Source organism: Vulpes vulpes, chromosome X (genome assembly GCF_048418805.1).
Source record: "Vulpes vulpes isolate BD-2025 chromosome X, VulVul3, whole genome shotgun sequence".
In the NCBI taxonomy this organism is placed as follows: domain Eukaryota; kingdom Metazoa; phylum Chordata; class Mammalia; order Carnivora; family Canidae; genus Vulpes; species Vulpes vulpes.
Window position 1 is genome coordinate 15,914,936 of NC_132796.1, and position 23,435 is coordinate 15,938,370.

At 41.4% G+C, this 23,435-nt stretch overlaps 1 protein-coding gene across 26 annotated transcripts in view; it reads right to left on the bottom strand.

Moving 5' to 3' along the window:
* MAP7D2 (MAP7 domain containing 2) overlaps positions 1-23,435 on the bottom strand; it is a 103,617-nt gene that overhangs the window by 25,163 nt on the left and 55,019 nt on the right. For 5 of the 26 annotated variants that reach the window (XM_072744423.1, XM_025997472.2, XM_072744432.1 and 2 more), the window contains 5 exons: positions 20,646-20,757; positions 19,452-19,550; positions 16,873-16,983; positions 9,040-9,170; positions 6,425-6,552 (listed from right to left, as the gene is read on the bottom strand). In XM_072744423.1, coding sequence (XP_072600524.1) covers positions 6,425-6,552; positions 9,040-9,170; positions 16,873-16,983; positions 19,452-19,550; positions 20,646-20,757 — 581 coding nt within the window. Of the gene's footprint in view, positions 1-6,424; positions 6,553-9,039; positions 9,195-14,894; positions 15,018-16,872; positions 16,984-19,451; positions 19,551-20,645; positions 20,933-23,435 lie in introns of those variants that run through there. The other 21 variants (XM_072744420.1, XM_025997475.2, XM_072744425.1 and 18 more) reach the window with 11 other exon arrangements.

A 23,435-nucleotide genomic window follows, 5' to 3' on the forward strand; every position in this document is an offset into this window, starting at 1 on the left:
GTAGCTTATTACTATGATACAGCAAGAGGTAACTGAAACATTCCCCATCATAATGACCAAAATGACTTAGAGCATATTTATAAAAAGCTGAAACCATTAGAGAACATTTTACACTGAAGAATTAGGAGTACAGACAGCACCAAAACTCAGAGGCAGGGACAGGCTGGATAAACGCACATGGCCACACTTCATTTCCTCTCTCTAGGTTACAAGAAGAAAGCTATGCTCCATCCAAATCTTTGAGAGTGTTGCTGAAGCTAGTTTTCTAAAACCCATACAAGTACTCAACAATGCAAACAATGGAAATAAACTTGAACGCTTAAAAGAGCAATGCCATTAATATGCACAGCCACGGAACAGTGGCTTAATTTATCTGAGATCGGGGAGGAGAACAATGTGCTGTCAGAGCCATTTATCACATGACCTGTCTGAGTTTCTAGATGGGGGGTTCAAAAGGACTAACTAAACCACCGTTCAAAGCCACATCGCTTCCAGTATGCTTTAAAGATCAACACACTTGGTCTGCAGAGGGAAGGCTGAAAATGTCACTCTGATTGGGATTTATTTTGTGTGTGACACCATTTTAAAATGCAAGGGTTTCTTTTTTTTTCTTTCTTCAATATTGAGCATGCGAAAAATATTTATAAAATAGGAAAAGTATGAAGAATGATATAACATGAAGAATGATACAACATGAAGATGATATAACAAATACCCACACACCTAACAACTAGTTCCCAAGAAAGACATTATAAATAGGCTGGAATCTCCTGTGTACCCCTCCCTGGCCCCTCCCCTATGCCCCACTCAGAAGCCATCATTACTTTGCATTTTATATTTGCCATTTTCTTACTTTTCTAATAATTTTACCACATTTATATTCTTGAAAACATGCTGGTTTTACACATCTGGGAACTCAATATAAATGTCATACTGTTGATATTCTTTTACAACTTCCTTTTGCTGCTCAACACTATGTTCCTGAGATCCACCCACTGGTTGTGGGCAGCTGCAATCCATTCTTTTTCACTGCTGTAGAGTTTGGCTGGATTTTCAGAATTTATTTACAGCCTACCTGACTTCCCACATTTCTCAGACCTGGTTCATACCCACTGTGGTTCAGCCATTAATTTTTACCTGGGGAGAAATTATCTTTCTTTTTTGAATGTCTTAAAATCAAGAAATGTTTGCTTCTCAGCAATGTCCACCATAGCCAAACTGGAAAAAGCCCAGATGTTCACCGACAGATGAACGGATAAAGAAAATGTGATATATGTATACAATGGACTACTAATCAGCCATCCAAAAAAATGAAATCTTGCCATTTGCAACGATGTGGATGGAACTAGAGGGTATGATGCTAAGCTAACTAAGTTAATCAGAGAGACAATCATCATATGATTTCATTCATATGTGGAATTTAAGAAACAAAACAGAGGATCATAGGGGAAGAGAGGAAAAAATAAAACAAGATGAAGTTATAGGAGGAGACAAACCATAAGAGACTCTTAATCATAGGAAACAAATGAGGGTTGCTGGAGGGGAGTGGAGTGGGGGTCGGGCTCACCGGGTGATGAACAGTATTAAGGAAGCACGCGATGCAATGAGCACTGGGTGTTTTATAAGACTGATGAACCACTTAACTCTACCTCTGAAACCAATAATACATTATATGTTAATTGAGTTTGAATAAAGTTTCAAAATTTTTCAAAAAAAAAAAGAGAAATGTTTGCTTCTCCTTAGACGTCTCAACTTGGTAATTCTGATTTAGAAGTACTGGAGCAAATTCCTGTCCCCAGGGCACTTATATTTTTTAATATTTTATTTATTAATTTGAGAGAGTGAGAGAGAGAGAGCATAGGAGCAGTGGGAAGGGGTAGAGGGAGAGGGAGCAGCAGATTCCCTGTTGAGCAGGGTGCCAGAGACGGAACTCAACCCCAGGACCCTGGGATCATGACCTGAGCATAAGGCAGATACGTAACCGACTGAGCCCCCCAGGAGCCCTCAAGGGCACTTCTTTTTTTTTTTTTTTTTCATTTTTTTTTCAAGGGCACTTCTTAAGGAGATAATGATTTTGATAGTTTTGACAGTATACCAGAAGTCCAGCTATGTTAAGTTCACTATTTTTCCTGCCTGGACTAGAGATGACAAGTACAGGGCTCTGGAAAAAAAAAAAAAGGTCATTTCATTAATTTTTCTCTGCTGAAGTAGCAGGAATATGCTGTACTACAGTATTAGAAACCAGTACCCCTCATCCTTCAAAAATTTCCCAGGAGAAATATGCAGCCCAGAAAATAGAACATTTAAGGAACTGATCAGTGGGAGGAAAAAACTGAAAAATGGCTCAAAAGAAAAGGAGGCAAAGGGCCTGCGTCCTTGGGCAGGAATGATCCTAGCATCGCCTATCCCCACCAGCCAATCTGCTTCTGCCCTCCAGGTTCTACTTCCCTTCTTGTTTTCGTCACATGGACACACTAAGCACTTACTGTGCCAACAATAAATCCAATCAGTCCCCACCCTCTGGGCAGTCTAGCAGATGATACAGTGCAAGAAGCCACAGATCAATATGGTCTGCTCCCTCACTCCATGCGGGGCTCTGTTCAAATCTCACCTCCCCAGAGAAGCCTTCCCTGACCGTCATATCTAGCTACCCCTCCCCCCTCCACCACTGTCATCTGACTCAGTTTTAGTTTGCTTCATAGAACTTCTCACCACTTGATGTTATATTTGTCATTCACTGTCAAGTAGGCTTCTCACATGGGCTGAGAACACTGGACACAGAGAAGGCACTCTGTAGGCATTTGACGAATGAAGGAATAATTGGAGTATGCATATGAGGCTCTGTGAGCATGGAGAGGGGGTGAATACAGTTTTGGCTGGTTCTACAGAGGATGATGGCTGAGCTGAGTTCTGAGGAATGAGCAGTTTAAGTTGAACAACTCTATCTGCCCTAGGCTTGCAACTGTCCTCATCTGCATCCCCATCTTTCTCTCACCTCACTTGGGGTCTGTTCAACTGGAGACTGTTCTCACTCATTTAGGGGTTCTCCGAAGCATATGGGTCACAGGGACTTGCATTCATTCATTCCACAAATATTATAGAGCACCTACTAGGTACTCATTACTCCTCTATATAGAGGGGAAATTTTAAAAATTTCTCTAAATTGAACTGCATTAAAAACTCTGGGATTTTGAGGGCTCCTAGGTGGCTCAGTCAGTTGAGCATTCGACTCTTGATTTTAGCTCAGGTCATGACCTCAGGGTTGTGAGATCCAGCCCTGAGTTGGGCTTGGCACTCAGTGCAGAGTCTGCTTGAGAGTCAGTCTCTCTCTCTCTCTCTCTCTCTCTCTCTCCCTCTCTTTTTCTTCTGCCCCTTACCCAACTGACACAATCTTATGTATGTACATGCACGGCTCACTCTCTAAATAAAATCTTAAAAAAAAAGGAAAAGTCTGGGATTTTGTTTAAATCTCTTTGGTCAAAAAAAAATCTCTTTGGTCAGAGAGAGTTGTTTATAAGATTTGGATGACATGTCCTTTAAAATATAAAATAGCTCCATTTATATACAATAGAATACTATTCAGCCATAAAAAATAATGGAATCTTGTCACTTGTAACACATGGATAGAACTTGAGGGCACTGTGCTACATGAAATAAATCAGATGAAGACAAATATTGTACAATCTCACATGTTGAATATAAAAAATAAACAAAACAAAACAAAACCAAGCTCACAGATCCAGAGAACAGAGTGGTGGTTGCTAGAGGGAAGAGGGGAGTGGAAGAGTGGATGAGATGAATGAAGGGGGTCAAAAGGTACTAACTTCTAGTTATAAAATAGGTGAGCCATGGAATGTAATGTACAGCAGGGTGATTCTAGTTAATAACCATATTGTAGTGCATATCTGAAAGTTGCTAAGAGAATAAATTTTAAAAGCCCTCACAAGAAAAAAAAATTTTTTTAATTTTGTACCTATGTATGGTGATGGATGGTAACTAGAATTACTATGGTCATCATTTCATAATGTATACAAATACTGAATCATTATTTTGTCCACCTGAAACTAATATAATCAATTGTATCTCAATTTAAAAATATATAAAATAGGGGATCCCTGGGTGGCTCAGTGGTTCAGCGCCTGCCTTTGGCCTAGGGCATGATCCTGGAGTCCCGGGATTGAGTCCCACATCAGGCTCCCCGGCATGGAGCCTGCTTCTCCCTCTGCTTGTGTGTCTGCCTCTCTCTCTCTCTCTCATGAATAAATAAATAAATAAATCTTTAAAAAATATATATAAAATAGTTCCTGAAACACAGCATCAAAGAAATAGCACAGAGCCCACTATGAGCCTGCTTCTAAAAACTTAATTATCATCTCTACAGAAGGCAACAACCTCCTTAGTTTAGCTGTGTGCAATTTACAATGATGATGATGAAACTTGCCAGCTACTCTCCTTGCAGGGACCATGAGTCAGTATGAAAGAAAATAGTGTAATCTAGAAAAACCCCCAATATGAATAGGCTTTTTTCTTTGTTAATGTCTCACCCTAACACCTGAGTAGTAACATGTGAATGGAAGACTCAAAAATAAGACAATGACAAATAGAGACCTACAGCCCACCTAATGGATTTAGAATTTGCAAGAGAGCAATGCCATAACCAAAGAGAGGCAATACTAGCACAGAAAGAATGTAATGGACTTAAAAGACAAAACAAAAACTTGATGCTATTAATTCAGCAACATATTATATAAGGATTTCTCTTATAGAAGACATATACATCAATAACAGGTATTTGTAATTTATAAAAACCACATGTTCTCTGAACAAAATAATATTAGGGAACAAAAGTCTCTGTTAGAATGCAACAAATTAGAAATAAGAGCTGATGTCACCCTGAAATATTTTTTTCTCTGAATATTTTAAACAAATTCCGAAGTATTAATTTTTTTAAAAGATTTTATTTATTTAGAGATGCCTGGGTGGTTCAGCGGTTGAGTGTCTCTGCCTTTAGCTCAGGGTGTGATCCTGGGATCGGGGATCAAGTCCCGCATCAGGCCCCCTCTGCTGTCCCTCCCTCTGCTGTCTCTGCCTCACTCTCTCTGTCTCTCTCATGAATAAATAAATTTTAAAAAGAGAGAACAGAGAAAGGGGGGCAGAGACAAAGGCAGAGGGAGAAGCAGGCTCCCTGCAGTGAGCCAATGTGGGACTCCATCCCAGGCTGAGATTGTGACCTGAGCCAAAGGCAGACTCAACCATTGAGCCACCCAGGCGTCCCCCAAGTGTTCATTAAATTTGTATTTCATCCTATGTTCTCCTAAACAAATTGATGCATTAAACAAGTCTTACATGATTCTCTCTACAGAGTTTCTTATTTTCCCAAATTAAAATCATATTTCTCTTTTCTCTCTCAGTACTACTGAAAATGATTCCATTTTGCTAGCTAGACTGAGTTATTTACTGAGTTATTCTTGTTGGTTACTCTAAGTAAAATATTTTAATGACTTAATTTAATTTAATTTTTTTATTGGAGTTCAATGTGACAACATATAGCATAACACCCAGTGCTCATCCCATCAAGTGCCCCCCTCAGTGCCCGTCACCCAGTCACCCCCACCCCCCGCTCACCTCCCTTTCCACCACCCCTTGTTCATTTCCCAGAGTTAGGAGTCTCTCTTACTGACTTAAGAGAGTGGTCACAGTGTGAATTTGTTTTGCAATTACGTGGTTTCATTAGCGAGTTTACCCAATGCTTAACAAAAAAAAATATAATGGCTTCATTTAAAAACAACAACAACAGGGATCCCTGGGTGGCGCAGCGGCTTGGCGCCGGCCTTTGGCCCAGGGTGCGATCCTGGAGACCCGGGATCGAATCCCACATCAGGTTCCCGGTACATGGAGCCTGCCTTCTCCCTCTGCCTGTGTCTCTGCCTCTCTCTCTCTCTCTGTGACTATCATAAATAAATAAAAATTAAAAAAACAACAACAACAACATACTGCCAATTGTGGCAGACAACTTATTATTGCCTCTCTGTTGAAGAGACAGATGAGAGAAGGAGAGAGTGAGTGCTCAAGTACATGAGCTTGAGCACCCAAGTACAATGCAATCATTTCACTCTAGATGCAGGTGAAGGAGAATGCCAGAAAAGCAGAACGGAACTGATGGACCAAAAGAGAAAATGTTGAATGGATCATCTCAGTAAATCAGAGCCTCATACTTACCAGGCAACAAATAGCTGAAGAGCCCATCATTGATCCAAAAGATACACAGAGAGTGAGTGAGGTAACCCAAAGTCCAGCATCCCTCCTGCTCACCTCTCAGGGCTGGCCACGACCCATGCAGCAGCAGGAAGCACGTGCTGCGCTATACAGAGCCCCACCAAATTGCTTTAATTGTCCAACTGTGGCAAAGCAGAAAGATGCTTACTTGGATGTCACTGGAGAAGATGACCTCTTAGAAATGCTCCCTGGAAACTCGCATCTTCTCAGAGGAGACCCAAGGCCCGCACTGGGAACAGAAGCTGTTGTTCGAGGGCTCCTCTTCATCTTCTCGGTCTGAAGGGGACACAGAATAGGTCAGCCATGGCCCATCACTGGCAATACTTGTACAATTTCTAAAAATATCCCAGACGGAATAGAAGTGATACACAGCTTTTTTTCAGTAGGGTCCATATGAAGTTATAGTGCTTCCCACAACAGGAATCTTTGCAGGAAAGCACCATGAGGTCATCAATTTTGTGGTCAATACTGAGATCATCCAATAAAAAAACACTTTACCCTCAAAATGCAAAGATTTCCTACTCTGTTATCTTGCAAAAAACTAAGAACAGAACCACATTATAATTCTGGACATATAGAAACTAGATCACTAATCATGAGGGAAATGCAAATCAAAACCATGAACTATCACTTCATATCTGCCAGAATGGCTAAAATAAAAAAAAAAAAAAAGAAACAACAATCATTGGCAAGGATGTGGAGAAAAAGGAACCCTTATGCACTGTTGGTGGGAATGCAAACTGGTGTAGCCACTGTGAAACACAGTATGGAGGTTCCTCAAAAAATTAAAAATAGAACTATCATATAATCCAGTAATTCCACTGCTGGATATTTACCTAAAGTATACAAAAACACTAATTCGAAGGGATATATGCACCCCTATGTTTATTGCAGGTTATTTACAACAGCCGAATTGTGGAAACAGCCCAAGTATCCACTGATAAATGAATGGATAGAGTATATGGCATAAATGTAAAAAAAAATACGTGGTATATAATATGCAATGGACTATTAGCCATAAAAAGAATGAAATCTTGCCATATGCAACAACATGGACAGATCTAGAGGATATTATGCTAAGCAAACTAAGTCAGAGAAAGACAAATACCATATGATTTCATTCATATGTGGAATTTAAGAAACAAAAATGAATGAAGAATAAAAGATACACCAAAAAGCGGACTCTCAAATATAGAGAACAAACTGGTGGTTGCTGGAGAGGGGAGGAGATAGGTCAAAGAAGTAAAGGGGAGTAAGAGTATACTTATTTTGATGAGCACTGAGTATGTATAGAATTGTTGAATAACTATATTGTAACTTGAAACTAATAGAACACTGTATGCCTATTGGAATTTTTTTAAAGAATTTAAAAATGAAAAAGAAAACTGGGAAGAGTATGAAAATACATAATCACTCAAAAAAAAAAACTACAGGTGGGTGTAAATGTGGTTTTTAACACCCAAGACATTGAGCTGTGGACTCTAACAGTGTACCTGGTGTAATGGGGATTGCAACCTCATAGGGAGGCACCTGCCCCTGTACTTCCTCCCCATGGCCTCCGTCAGCAAGAGGCAAGAGGCACAGCCTGTGTGCCTGGTACATGGTGGGGGCTCCACAAAGGTGGCTCCCTTCTCTATTGGATTTTTCCAGAATAAATCCTCCTTGCCCCCACCCCACGCACACACACACCTTAGCCCCCTTCCACAGTAATTGACCGTACAGTAAAACCCAAGGTTCTGACACATTCACTTCTCATGTAAGAACCTCAGGGCCACAACGGATTTTAAAAACACACATGGTGTTACAAAATAAATGTCCAATAGTACAGTAATGTGACAGTCTTAAAACAGGTCCACATGTCATTTGATGCTCCTGTCTTTCCCTTGAGTGTGGGTTGGTCTTAGTGACCAACTATTGGTCTATTGTTAAGGAACAGCATATAGCAGAATGATGGTGTGTAACGTGAGATTAGAGTATAAAAGGTGCTGCAGCTCTTCCCTTGAGTGCCTGTACCCACCCCTCATGGATCTCTCAATTTGTAGGAAGCCAGCTACCATGTCATTTGGACATTCAAGCAGCTCTATAGAGAGGTCCATGCAATAAAAACCTGAGGCCAGCAGCCAGTTCTAGAAGAGACCCAGCCATGCTTTCAGAGGATTACAGCTCTGGCCATCATCCTGACCACACTGTCATGAAGAGACCCTGAACCAGAACCACCCAGCTAAGCCATCCTCAATCTCTCACCCGAAGAACCAGTGTGGTAATAAACATTTGTCTTAAGCAGCTAAGGTTTGGGGTGATTTGTTATGTATCAAGCAATAATTAGTAAAAGTAGTATGGAATGTATAATTCCTATATAAATGCACATAATTGGGAATACCTGTTCAACATTTGGTTTACTGATGCTATCAGTATGATGTCAAAAATGTTTAAAGGCCACTACTGTGGATTGAAGGCTGACCTAGAATCTTAACACTTAAAAGCAGAGAGAGGGCACTCAGAACGTTCCTTTTGACTCCTGTCCTATGGAGGGCAGGCTGTAACAAGGACAAGGTCTTTAGGAATTTGCTCCAAGGCACTTAGATTTAGGAAAATGCAAAAAGTTAAATGATTTTCAAAGGATGGGTGACTTTTTAAACTAAGTCTACCATTTGAGCAGTCTCTGGAGATTGATAGACACAGAGACCCCAGATCAAGCACAGGGAGTAATCACATTGTCAAATAAACCAGCCCCAAGGAATGAGTGAGGGGGTTTAAACCTACCGGAGAGGCCTCCGCTCCTGCAGGGGCTCCTTTCCCAGAATCTCCTATGCCAGATGTAGACGGAGTCTTCTTCCTCTCAGCACTCCGAGTGGGAGAAGACTTGTAAGAAGATTTAAGAGGGCCAGCAGGAGCTACACGAGGACAGGCATGGGATACTAGAGAGTTACAATATCACAGCCAAAGAGACAAGGAGCACAGATGGAAAAAGTAGGGGAAGAAGGGAATTGGGAAGAACACAGTTCTGTTAAAACCTAACACGGGCAATCCACATTCTCTAAATACCACCATACTTTTTCTAGTATGTGCAGAATAGACGCTATCTCAAAAGACTTCCATACATAACGTTCAAGAGTCCAGTTCGTTTCAGGAGTTCAAAGTCGGGCTTTGGAACCCAGAACTAGCACTGTCACCAAATAGCTGGATCACTCTAGGCAGGTTACTTAACCTCTCTAAATGTCACTTTCCTTGTACAGGAAAAAGTTAACACAGCAGCCCTGAAAACTGTCCTTGGGAAGGCCTGCTTACAAGGTTGGCCCTTGATCAGTACATGGGAACTTAGATTTCAGAAGGGTTCTTGCCATTAACAAGTAGCTCACTATGCCTAAGCTGTATGTACAAACAACATGACTTATCCTGCTTTCCTTCAGGGTCTAGAATTCGAGTACGTAACTGGCAGGGGGAGACTATGTGACCAGCCCTCGATAAACCCTGGCCACTGAGTCTCTAATGAGCTTTCTTGGTTGGCAACATTTCACGTATATTATCACAGCTCATTGCTGGGGGAATTAAGCATGTCCTGTGTGACTCCACTGGGAGAGGGACTCTTGGAAACTTGCACCTGGTGTCCTCTGGACTTCATCTGTGTCCCAATTCCCTCTGCTGATGTTCTGTGTAGCTTTCTACTGTACCACATCACAGCTGTGAGTGTCACCATATGCTGAGTCCTTTGAGTTCTCCTAGCAAATCTCCAAACCTGAGGCTGGTCTTGGGGATGCTGACATAGTTGGTGCCCGAAGCAGGAACTGCAAGAATGACTCTGATTCTCTGATAAATGGTAAAAGCAGTGTCTGAAAAAGAAAGGCTAAAGGAATGGAGGATGACGACCTTCTGGTGCCTGGTGGCTATGGAGTCAGTCACCATGTTAAATAGCAACCGAGCTGCTGTCTATTTTAAGAGATAAATACCTATGGTATTTAAAGATAACCCATCCAACTCCAAGAGCTGACTTGCTGGGCCCTCTAGCTGTTTTTGGCCATGCTGGCTAAAGTGAGGGGAAAAGTACAATCCAGGTAATATCTTTGGTTTTTATTTTCTCCTCCAAGTGGGAGTGAGACACAACCTCCTTGTTTTTTGCCATTAGTGATTTGGCTGAAATTTAAAATTCTAAGTACCGGAACCAGAACAAATCTCCACACCTGATGATTTTTGCTATGACTTTTGCATAATGGAGCCTCTGGAAAAAGGGAGACATGAAAAGAGAGGCCATCTCTAGACAGAGAGATACGTTTGGAGTTTTAAAAATCAACCCAGGTTTATTACAGATACAGAACACTTCCTCCACGAGGCCCTAACCCATGAAAGTATCACAGATACTAGCTGTGCCACTTGGGTCATGAACAAATGCTCACAGGAAAGAGCTCCTTCTCTGATGGGACCATCTAACATGGAAGTGCTGGTCAGCTCTTAATTTCTGATGCAGAGCCTAATTACATTCCTAACCTGTGATTCCTATCACAGCTGTGAGCTGGGACAGGGTACTAAGAGGCAGTATGACCCCTTCACCCACCCCTGAAGATCAGACTCAACTGACGTCTGGTATCTGACTGGCTGGGTTAGGTGCAGTTTGTAACAATGGACTAGGAGTCTGACTCTACTTCCCTTCCTTTCTTCTGCTACACACACCTCAGGAAGGCAATGCATCTGTCCCCAGAGAGAGACTGCTTTTTTCCTAGGCTGTTCAATGGATAAATGAATGGGACTACAGAGATGGCAGTTGATGCAAACCTTTCCTGGATTTTTTTTAATTCAGAATTTTGTTCCTGAACATGATGTCTAATTAAGTTTTTTTTTTTTTTGTAAAAAGGCTCTTGTCCTTGCATTCAACCTTTCCCTATGAACAGTCATTTTAAAACTAGAGGATGACTGAGAAAATGTAAAGTCTTAATTACTGAATGGGGCACCCTGATAACAATGGAGAAAAAAAAACCCCACCATACCTAGCACCTGTAGTGGTGCAGGGGATAGGAAGGACATTCAGGGTCTTTGTTTTCCAGAACTGTTCCTGGGAACTCTCCCCTCTTCCTGAAGAAAAACTGTGCTGTCTGTGCCAGCTGCTATGAGCGCTTCAGATTCCAATGGACTGCTGAACACCGGCTGCATCTGACAATGTGACTGTGAGCCACAGGGCAGGCCAGTTCCTGTATGGTCCCTAAAGATCACCTCCATATGCCACCCACACTCAGCAGGCAATGAACTCATGAACTCATGTTGTGCACAGAACTGTTTGGAACTGACCACCTCAGGCAGTACCCCTGAAAGCAAGGACTGAACTGAATTCCTTGGGCCAGAGAACCCTGGGGTGGGAGGGACCATGGTGGGAATGACACAATGGGAGCCCTGTTTGCCTATACTGCATGACCAATACATGTCCTGCTTGGGGTGCCCCAAAACTGTAAACTATTTCCAAGGGACACGCATGTGCCCTCAGGGATTATACTCCCTGGGTATGTATTCTATTATGATACTGCCTCAGCCCTGGAAGACTTTGACACAGTTTCATCTTACTGGCCAGGCTGTGTTGGGCCTGAACTGATGCCTTCGGCTAGGCTAAAAAAAAAAAAGGTTCAGACAGAAAGTTATGGAGGAAGCCATCTGGCTTTCTAAGACAGATCTTTATGGCTAATGGTCTGTGTTTTAACTGGCTAAGTCCAGAACCCCTAAAGGGTGTAAGTGAGGTCAATACTGTTGGTTGGCCTCAGCCTGTGTGGAATCCTGCTGATGATAATTCTGCTGTAAAGATGCCTTTGCCAAGGACCGAGGGGATGGACTGTGCACAAAAGAAAAGAAAAGGGGTGCCTGGGTGGCTCAGTTGGTTGAGCGACTAACTTTGGCTCAGGTCATGATCTCAGGGTCCTGGGATCGAGCCCCACGTTGGGCTCCATACTCGGCAAGGAGTCTGCTTCTCCCCCTGCTTGTGCGCTTGTGTTCTCTCTCTCTCTCGCAAATAAATAAAACCTTAAAAAAGAGAAGAAAAACATAGCAGGTCTAACTGCTGTCCTTGGAAAGGCCAGTTTACAAGGTTGGCCCTGGTATCAGGGAACTTGGATTCCATGAGAGCTCCCACCATTAACCGATAAGAGTGGCTTGCTGTGCCTGAGCTGTTGGTACAAACAACATGATTTATGCTGAACACTTGCTTTCCTTCTGAGAGTCTGGAATTTGGGTATGTACCTAGCAAGGGTACCTATGTGACCAGTCTCCAATAAAAACTCTGGGCACTGAGTCTCTAATAAGTTTCCTTGGTAAGTAACACTTCACACATGTCACAACTGATTGGTGAGGGAATGTGCCCTGTATGGCTCCAGTGGAAGAGGACTCTGGAAGCTTGTTCCCGATCTTCCCCAGATTTTACCCCATGGTCTTTGCCTGTTGCTGATTTTGCTCCTTAGTCTTTTACTGTAATAAATCATAGTTAGGAGTCCTCCTAGAGAATCATTGATCTGCAAATGATCTTGAGGACTTTCTGACACATTCCTAGTTCACAAAAGGGGGATACTTTCTATTTCCCAGGAATTTTTAAAGAGATAATTCATGCACCATAAAACCCTTTAAAAAGTGTACAAGTTAGTGGTTTTCAGTATATTCACAAGTTTGTACAATTGTAACAACAGTCTAATTCCAGAACATTTTCAATACTCCCAAAACAAACCCTATATCCAATTTAGAATTCATTCCCTTTCCCCACTCTTCCAGTCCCTAGCATTATTGTCTTTTTGTATTTGGCTATCCTGGACAAGTCATATAAATGGACTCATATAACTTGTGGAATTTTATGTCTGGCTTCTTTCACTAAGCATAATGTTTTCAAGGTTCATCATGTAGCATGTATCAGTAATTCATTCTTCTGCATAGCTGAGTAATATTCCACTTTATGGACATACCACATTTTGTTTATCCATTCATCTGTTGATGTACGTTTGAATTGTTTCTACTTTGTGGCTAATGCTGCTAAGAACTACTCAGGGACAGTTTTTTTGTGTTTTCAATTTCTTGGCTCTATACATAAGAGTGCAATTGCTAGGTCACATGGTAACTCTATGTTTAACCTTTTGAGGAACTTGCCAGGCTGTTTTCCAAAATGAGTACATCGTTTTACATTCCCACCAGCAACGTATGAAGGTTACAATTTCTCCACATCCTCGCTAACACATATTTACCCTATTTTCTTTTAATTTTGGCCATCCTATAAGTGTGAAGTGGTATCTCATTGTGGTTTTGACATACATTTCCCTAATGATTAATGATGTTGAGCATCTTGTCATGTGCTTATTGGCCATTTGTATATCTTCTTTGTGGAAATAGTACAACTACTCAGAAACTAGTAGGCTATTTCTAAAAACTAGTTAGAAATAGTTAGAGGATCATATGTCATTTATATGTCATCTAAGTGAACATACTATTTTGGGAACTAAGACTAACCCTGCCTTATTGTGGATACAATGTTGCTAATCTGCAAACAGAGAATGTCAGCCCTCATTAATCTTGCCATGACAATTTGATCCGATTTAGTCAAGAGAAAGCTTTGACAGTGTGGCCTAGAGTTTCTCAGACTTCACTGTGCAGGTCTTCTGGGGCCTGAGAGTATGTCTTCCTAATAATCTCCCAGGCGATACCAATGTTGATGGTCTTTGGGCCACCCCTTGAGCAGCAAGGCTCTAGACATTTATTGAGCTCTTACTGTGCCAATCATTGTCTTATCTCATTTAATCCTCATGACAATTTAAAGTATTTCAATTTTATAGATAAGGAAATTGAGGCTTGGAATGCCTGGGTGGCTCAGTTGATTAAGTGTCCAACTCTTGATTTTGGCTGAGGCCATGATCTCAGAGTCATGGGATCAAGCCTTGTGTCATGCTCCACACTCAGTGGGGAGCTTGCTCAAGATTCTCTCTCTCCCTCTACCCACCCCAACTCCCCATGAGTGTGCTTACACTTGTGCACGTCCTCTGTCTCTCTAAAGTAAACAAGTCTTTTAAAAAAAGGAAACTGAGGGGCAGCCTCGGTGGCTCAGCGGTTTAGTGCCGCCTGCAGCCCAGGGTGTGATCCTGGAGACCCAGGATCAAGTCCCACATTGGGCTTCCTGTTTGGAGCCTGCTTCTCCCTCTGTCTGTGTCTCTGCCTCTCTCTTTCTGTGTGTCTCTCATGAATAAATAAAATCTTTTTTAAAAAAGGAAACTGAGGCTTAGAGAGGTTAATTAATTTACCCAAAGTGGTAAGAGCTAGCAAGTGTCAAATCCGGTTATAGGACTCCAGAGACTGTGGTTTACAGGCTACTTTGCCAAATCATCTCTTTAAGAAAGTCTACTAACCTCCATAGCTCATGAAATAGATTTTTTTTTTCCTAATCCACATGCCCTCAATCATAAAATAATTTACTTACCTCTGTGACACTGAAAAGAAAAAAACAAACATAGTAACAGCAAAACACTGGTAGGCAGAAAATGTTATTAACCATTGAAGACATTTCTCAAAGTCAGCAAATGGGAAACAAAATACAAAAATTCAGGAATAACCTGTAGGTCAACCAATACCACTTTGGGCATTTTCCTTGGCGTCACCAACTTGGCCTCTTTTACCTGAGTCACTGGCCTGCTCAGAGAGCATGAGTACACTTCTGCTTCTGGCTAAAGAAGCCTGTGTGGGTGTCAACAGTCGCATAACAAGAAAGGTTTCCATGGGACTAAGGTGTGTACGATGAGCTGAGGGATGGAATCAAATGAAAAATTTAAAAAGCAAAATTAAAACAAAATAAAATATTTAAAACAAACACAGCTTATGATGCAAATTAACTTTTGGGTGGCAGAATGAATGTGGAAAATAAAAATATTTTAGCAAAGGATGGATTTGGAGTTCGTCATAGTAAAATAAAACAAATGATGTGTCCTTTGGGGTTTGGGAGAACACGTTAATTCTTTTGGGGTGCCAGAATTCACTGAATATGCTATTATAGTATCACAATATTACCTGTATCACTTAAAGAGAATTAGCCCATCTCCCAAGATGTAATATGGACTCAAGAAACCATTTACTCACCAAGTAGATCTACCATTGTAAAAAGATTACTCCTATGAAACACTTTAGGGTCTTCTGTTAAAAAACATTTCATTATACACTGATTTTGTGATCGTATAAATATGCATCTGTTCATACTTTTTCTATGTACATAAGGGCAAAAATTAAATAAGAACCACAAAAACAAAAATAGCCAACTAATTATCGGCTTTAATGGAAGTAGCAGTAATCATAATCTAAAATTCAGTGACTAAAATGTCATTTTGATGGCTTCGGAATGTATTATGTGGTAACGGATTAACTTTTCCATTACTTTGAATTTCTTGGGTACCCATTAGCCAGTAAATGGTTTGGGAATTATATTTTTTCAATTTATAATCCACAAGCAGATAATTCAGTTGCCAACAATATGCAATAACATACTGATATCTTTACATAGTAATCAATGCAAATATGAATTTAACCTCAATTTGTAACCATGTAAATTAATGAAAACACACAGAATACACTCACTATGGAAAAGCTATACAGAATTAAAAGCAAGTAGATGTTTTCTCATTCAGCTCTCAATTAATTCAAGGTTTCCAGCGTTCAGTTCAACGATGAACTCCATCAGAGATCAGCAACACTGACACTTATGGGGTCTCTGACACACGACAGGCCTCTGTGCTGGAGGTGCAAGGTCAATGGCCAGTGAAAAACAATCAGCAAGGCATACTGGCCTCTTCAAAGTCACGAACACTCTCCTGCTTGCCCCTTGGTAATGCCTAGCCTGTTAAGTACTCTACTGGCACCTGGCACTTCTCCAAAGATGTTTTAAAATATGCATTTAATGCATAGAGAGCTTCCCTCTCTTCCTTAACCTACATACTCTGAAAGGTATAAATTCATATGTTTAGTGACTTATCTGAGCCTCTGTTGGAACACAACCAGTTTTAAATATTCAGTTTCTGGAACCGGCACATGTCCATATCACTTTCCACCTCAAAATGAGTGCCGGAACAGGCCACCCATCCTATTCTCCTTTTAAAGGCTTCATATTAGCTCTGAACTTCTGTTTTCAAAACAGAAGTGGGCAGGCCTACAAACCACAGACAACAGCAGAGTCCCATTTTTTTCATACATCTAAGTTTTCCACATATATCTGCATGATCAATTCTGCTGTTTCTGGCTGATCAACTAGATCACATCAATAACCAGGCTGTTATTTTTTTAACAGTCCCATGTGCCCATTGGTCAATTAATTCTAGGGCACGATAACTCCTACATGCACTGTGGAAAATCCAATAATCCCTTTCAGACTGAAAGAATATCATAAATTCCTGTACCTATTCAACAATGACCTGGCTCTAAAGAGCGATGTCACTTTCCAAAGTCCCATTAAGCAAGGCCCTGGGGCTCCCACATTCAGACCACAAAGCTGAATTCAAATAATGGAGGTACTTGCAGAAGGCTCAAGAGGGGCTCTCACAAAGACCGATGTTAAGACACTCACACTAGAAAGAAGAAAACCACAGAGACCAGGTCTACACGTTCACTTGCCTCGGTCTGGGGAATAGGATATTGCCACGGTGGATGAAGACAGGCGCTTACTCATGGGAGGCTCCGTCTGCTTTGGCAAATTCATGGTTGATGTTGAAAGTTTGTCACATGCTGCAGAGAAACGCATTAAAGATATTGGTATTCATACCACTGTAGACTGAGAAACACATAGCCCCAAGTGTTCTTCCTGTCCTCATCCACACGCCTCCTAAACAGCTGTGGCACAGCACACGGCTTCCATCATCCAGCTATGTACTTCGCCTATCTGGAAATGCACAGGCCAAGGCACCCATCAGTCTGAAGCAAGATCTTCTCTTCAATTTCAAATAGTCAACCTCACTCAACTGTTCAACTAAAGCCATGCTAATTCTGCCAGCAAATCATTTCCTGCATCCAACGATCTTAAGCATATTCAGACTTCACAAAAACAAAACCAATCTGGACCCAGAGACAAATCACCACTGGAAAATGTTCAATGGTCTGAGACTGTGTGAGCTGAAAGCAGACTTTTTCTGAAGGTTATCTACAAGCTCAGGGTGGAGAAAGAAATAATAATGGAATGCAAGTCACTGTATTTAAAGCAAAACAATCTTTAGCAATTGGTTTCTTCCTCCTCTCCAGAGATGGGATCACAATAGCACTTTTCTAATGCTGTGACTGTTTATGGTTAGGATTTTAACATGTGGTCCTGCGTTTGGTATTCCTAATTTCCAGGCATTATTTTAGACTGCTTTCTAAATTAAACCATTATAGCAAATGAAGAGGTGCTAATAATGCCCTGTCAAGCCATATCAAAGCCTGAGGCAAAAGGAAAGATGTGTATCCTTGGCTTTAAAGGAAGCAAACTCATCACTAATATGTTCAAAATGTATTCCTCTCATCTTGTTTCCAAATAAGAAAACTGCCATCTTTTACAATGTGTCGTGATCAAGTGACAATCTTTTTTTTAAAAATTTATTCCTGAGAGACACACACACACAGAGAGAGAGAGAGGCAGAGGGAGAAGCAGACTCCATGCAGGGAGCCTGATGTGGGATTTGATCCTGGGTCTCCAGGATCACGCTCTGAGGCGAAGGCAGATGCCCAACCACTGAGCCACCCAGTTATCCTTCAAGTGACAATCTTAAATAAATTTTAATTATCTTAAGCTGGGACGCCTAGGTGGCTCAGCGGTTTAGCGCCTGCCTTCGGCCCAGGGCACGATCCTGGAGTCCTGGGATCGAGTCCCACATCAGGCTCCTTGCATGGACCCTGCTTCTCCCTCTGCCTGTGTCTCTGCCTCTCTCTCTCTCTCTCTGTGTCTCTCATGAATAAATAAATAAAATCTTTTAAAAAGATTATCTTAAGCTGAAGTGTAATTATAATAAATTCTATTTTGGTATAAATAAAATATTTAAATTTAAAAAGTGAGTTTTAATATATCTACCAATTTTTCAGCATTTTTCAACTACTTTAATGAAAAAAAAAAAAAACCAGTAGAAATTCCATAAGACTATGTGTAAAGGGGTACACATTCCACCCTTCTGCCCGATCTCCAATATGGCTGGCTCAGTATGGTACTTGTCTTTAGAAATTTGATATTTTGTTCACCATGGATTTTTCTGCATTAACTGTGATCTATTCAAATATTATTTCGTCTTGATAAGGTGCTCCCTTAAACTGTATGCCCGAGTTAAGTACTGTGGTTGCCTCATTCTGTCCCCAAGCCCCGGGTGAGATTCTCAAGGGGTAATTATCAACTCTACCTACTGCCCCCATCTCTTTTAGAGGAAGACCAGTGCCACACTACAGTTAATTTGGCCCATGGAATAAATTCTCTGCTACTCAGCAACACAATAAGGATATTTGTCAAAAGAATGCTGGAAACCAAGGTTATTTATTCCTACTGCTGTAATTTTATCTGTACTGCTGGTAAATACTGCATCCCTTTTATATTTTGTGTTTTCTTTGCTAGCCAAAGATGGACTGAATTTCTAAAGTCTTCATTAAATGAGAGAAAAGTTTTACTAATTCCGCTCTTGTTCTAGACCCTAAGAATTTCGCAGGCCTGTATCCAAAAACAAAGAACCTATTAGAGAGATGAAATCAAGAACAAAGCAAACTTATCTCCTTGTTTGCATTCCCAGTGTTAGTACCGATAAACTCCCTACCACTCCATCTCAAACACTTCTTCCAGGAATCCATCACATTAACATCTAAAACTCTATAGAGCACAGGTTTTGGTAATCAGAAGTGACTCAAACACCCTACTACATAATGCCTAAAACCAATTAATTAATGAGAATGTTAAAGATCTAAATGCACAAAAATCAAACACTGACAATATTTTCAAGACAGAAGTTAGTGAGCTAAGGATGAAATGTCTCCAGGGCACTACGGTGTATGTAAGGCATGCACAGCTCCATGATGACAGAGGAACAAAGAAATATGAGGATGTCATTCACATTTCTAGAAAAAAAGTTCTAAGGGGTCAGTCTAAGAAATCAACTGTAAAAGTGCTCGAGACAGACACAGTGATGGAGGGGAATGATCAGAACAGTCATCACAAAACGCTATGGCACAGTGAAGCTCAGATATACCGTTGGTGGACTCGGCAGCGGTGGCAGTGGTCCCTGGGTCCGGAGGGAGGGTGCTGGCTGCTAAACCTAGAGGAGGGGGTGGGGTATTTTCTGATTCACCTACACAGCAAAAAATCAGAGCAAAGAGAGGTAAAAGAAAAAAGTCCCAATTCCTGGTTGACTAGTTTCTAACTAGGAAATTAGAAAAACTGAAATGGGTTATTGACTCCTCAATAAGAAAAAAATAAAGTACTGACAAAAGGTTAAAAGCACAATACAGCAAAGTCAAACAACTGTACTACAAATAGAACCCATCTGTTCTCAGAGCTAGTATACAGCTCCTGTGTAACATAATGACAAGATCACAGAAGACGCTGAAGAGAAAGGACACCCAGAGACTATTAACAGTCCACACATTAAACACTTGAAAATTTAAAGATGAGTATGAACCAAAAAATGAAATAAGTCACCTTGAAACAAAATTGAAAGAGCAACAAAAATGAATAATGAGGAAGGAAAACCCCCAGCCCCTTTTGGAGGGTAACCGCTGCTCAGCCCTGCAGGGCCATGGTGCAGCAGGGACTTAGTCTACTGCTATCTGACCTTCCCTGAAATCAGATTATCGCCAGGCTTGTCAGGTGCATCTGGTTAACCAGGCTCTGCATTCATTTTCTTTTTCTTTCTTTCTTTTTTTTGTGTATATATATTTTTTGGAGTTCGATTTGCCAACATATAGCATAACACCCAGTGCTCATCCTGTCAAGTGCCCCTGTCAGTGCCTATCACTCAGTCACCCCATCTCCCCCACCCACCTCCCCTCCACCACCCCTTGCTCATTTCCCAGAGTTAGGTGTCTCTCATGTTCTGTCACCCTTACTAATATTTCCCACTCATTTTCTCTCCTTTCCCCCTTATTCCCTTTCACTATTTTTTATATTCCCCGAATGAAGCATTCATTTTCTTTGCTTTTCTTATGCTTTACCTTAAAGCCCAGTTATTCTATCAACTGCTGTTTGCTAGCAAAAAGAACCCAGAGATTCCCTTCTTGAGAAATGCATACGCAGGAAGCTTGGCATCACATCTGAAAAAGGTACCTGCAGATGATTACAAAGCATCCCCCGGATCCAGTGGCACCACAGCCTGTGCCCATTATCTCCTGCCTGCCTCATGATCTCCCACCGGGGCCCTGCAATGCAGGGACAGCCCTTCACTCACCATCACGACCTCCAGGCCCAGTGGCCAGCGAAGCTCCCCATGAGCACTTCTTCTTCAGCTCCAGTTGCTGTGTGCGCTCCAGGGACCGGCGCATCATCGCCTCCAGCCGCTCCTGCCCAATTTACGCAAGGGAGAGCAACATAACCACCCAGCCCCACTGTGCTACTGTGCTGCTGTGCTTCAGTGCTCAGGGTGAGTCACCAAATGGGGCTCTCAGTGCTCAGCATCCAAAACCCAAGCACACGTGCTCTCCCCACCACACTAGCAGATCTTAGTGGGTGGAGAGTAAACAATGCAGCTAGTGCTGGCTCTCAGCCCCAGGGGACAGGCTGCTGCAGCAGCCAGGCCTTGATTTAAGAATAATGCCAGACAAGCATTAACCCCTTCAGACCTGTCTCAAGTCTCGTTTTTGCCCCATTGAGTAGAACTGGAATTGTGCTCTGGAACCAAGGGCATTTTCTCTAGTAGAAAAGCATAAAGCATTCTGGTTTGAAAATATTTTAATAAAAATATAATTTGATTTTTTATAGCCTTAAGCATAGCTTTTTGGGGTGATACCTGGCTTTGAGATCTATTTTACCAAGACTCATTTTCATCTTAGAAATTCTTAAAAGGGAATCAATTGTTTTCTCCATCGTAATAATTTTCTCTTATACAGTATTCAGGGGATAATGCTGCATATTTCAAAACTTAAAAGAGACAAGAGTAGGGAACCTCCTAGCCATAAAATAAAGCATCTATGCATTCTCAAGGAGTTAGATGGGGGGGGGGGGAGGAAGAACTAAATAGTTTTTAGCCAGAAGAGGAAAAAAAACAACTAGGCTTCTCCCTTACCAGAGCATTTATTAAAAGCACTCTCCTATGTTAATCAAAGTGTTATTTTTATAAAGCTGGGTCTGAATGCTGGCAAATATTTCCTTGGCACTGGAGTGAAGCTATTCTAATTTTGTATTCCCCACCACCCCAATGACACTGCAAATACCACATCTTCTTTCTACCTCCACTGGACAAGGCCTGAAGCAAGGTAAACAGGTATATACTGATGCCCTTTTGCCTTCATATCAACCTTGAGATGCTCTAGTAAATGGGCTCATCCTAGCCCAACTCCAAAACAATAAGATAACTATTTTCTCATGGCTTGAATAAAAAGCAAGAAAAATTAATTTAGGGCAGCACCAACTGCATGGCCATAACTTAAGAATCAGGGAAAGGTTCCTTTATTTCACTTACTAGAAACACAGAAAGGTCACTTAAGAGGTATCTGGATCTATCCGTTTTGTCTATACCAGAGGGATGGGATGAGCATTATCCACATCTCGGCTTCCTCTGCATATTTTTTTTCTCTGAATAGCACTTTGCTAAGAGATGGCCTCTCCAGGGACCTCTGAGTAGAAAGGGGATTTTTTTTTTCTCTTGTAAATCTCAGATTTTTATTTGCTCTAGTTTTCGGCTGAGACTATAATCATGAGTGTGCATTTCCTAGCAGAGTCCTGTCTTCATGACCCTGGCCCACTAAATTCTGAGAGCCAACCCCTGGGGCCTACCCAAGAAAAGTTGGCAGTTTGAAGGGACTAGAGCTTTTTGACTATTTGATACCTGAAGTACAGTTGCTTGAGACTGAGGCTGAGGCTGAAAAGTATTTCATTATATGGATTTAACATAAAGTATTTAACCAATGACCTAATTTAAGTGTTGAAACCTTTTACCTCAGAGTGAATTTAGTATTGAGTGAGTTATGGGAGATTTCCTACATGCCAAAGGAACTCATAAGACAGTCCTTCATTTACCAGGGGACCAATAACAACAAATAACATCAAGACCTGCCAGCCAAACTTACTGAACAGCTATATAGGAGTATAATTATAAGGGAATGCTCACCCAACACCAGACCTACTTACGGACTGTTTGCTTACCTTAAAAACAAAACTCACTCACTCTCTCTCTCTCAAATAAACAAAATCTTTTAAAAAATTGGGATTACATTTACCTGCATTACCAAATCACTCAGGTCTATGAGACGATGACTAGCATAGTAAGTAAGTCCTTAACCAATACTGAGTTCAAATTTGAAAAGGGAAATTATTAACAGGACAGTTATTTAAAGCAGTGATTCTCAAACTTGGGGGAGTCTGCATCAGAATCCCCTGGAGGGCTTGTTAAACACCAATTGCTGGGCCCCACGTGCAGAGTTTCTGATTCTACAGGTCTAAGGTGATACCTGCTAGGAATTTGCATTTCTGAAAAGTTCCCAGGTGATGTGGATGCTGCTGGCCATGGAACTCACTATGAGAACCACTGGTTAGAGGAAAGGGTGAGCATAAAAGAGCACGCAAGAAAGTTCAATCACACCAGAAGAACAGTATTAATAAATATTAGAGCTGCATACTGCATACAGAAATTCCTGCCAAATTCTAGTTCTCCTGAGTATCATCAGATGATCAATACAGGATGGGGAAAAGCAAGGCAGATTCTTGTCCTTAGAATGTCCTCTATTGGGAATTGCTTAGTGGAAGGAAGGAATGAGGGGATCTCACCTATGGACCCTTTAGCTCTGGCTCTAGATCTGCCTAGATGAAATCAGAGGAGAATAACCAAGATGACTTATGGAGCTGGCTGATGAATATAAAAGCCCTCCGGAAGGGCACAGCTCAGGTACTGTTGATGAACCAGAGAGCCATCTCTGGCAGAAGTGGAGAGCTGGCTGTGCCTTTTCCACTGCTCTTACTACATGTGTTCTGGGGAAAACAATGTGGGGACAAGCCCCCAGGGGTTCGTAGAAGGGGTCTGCAG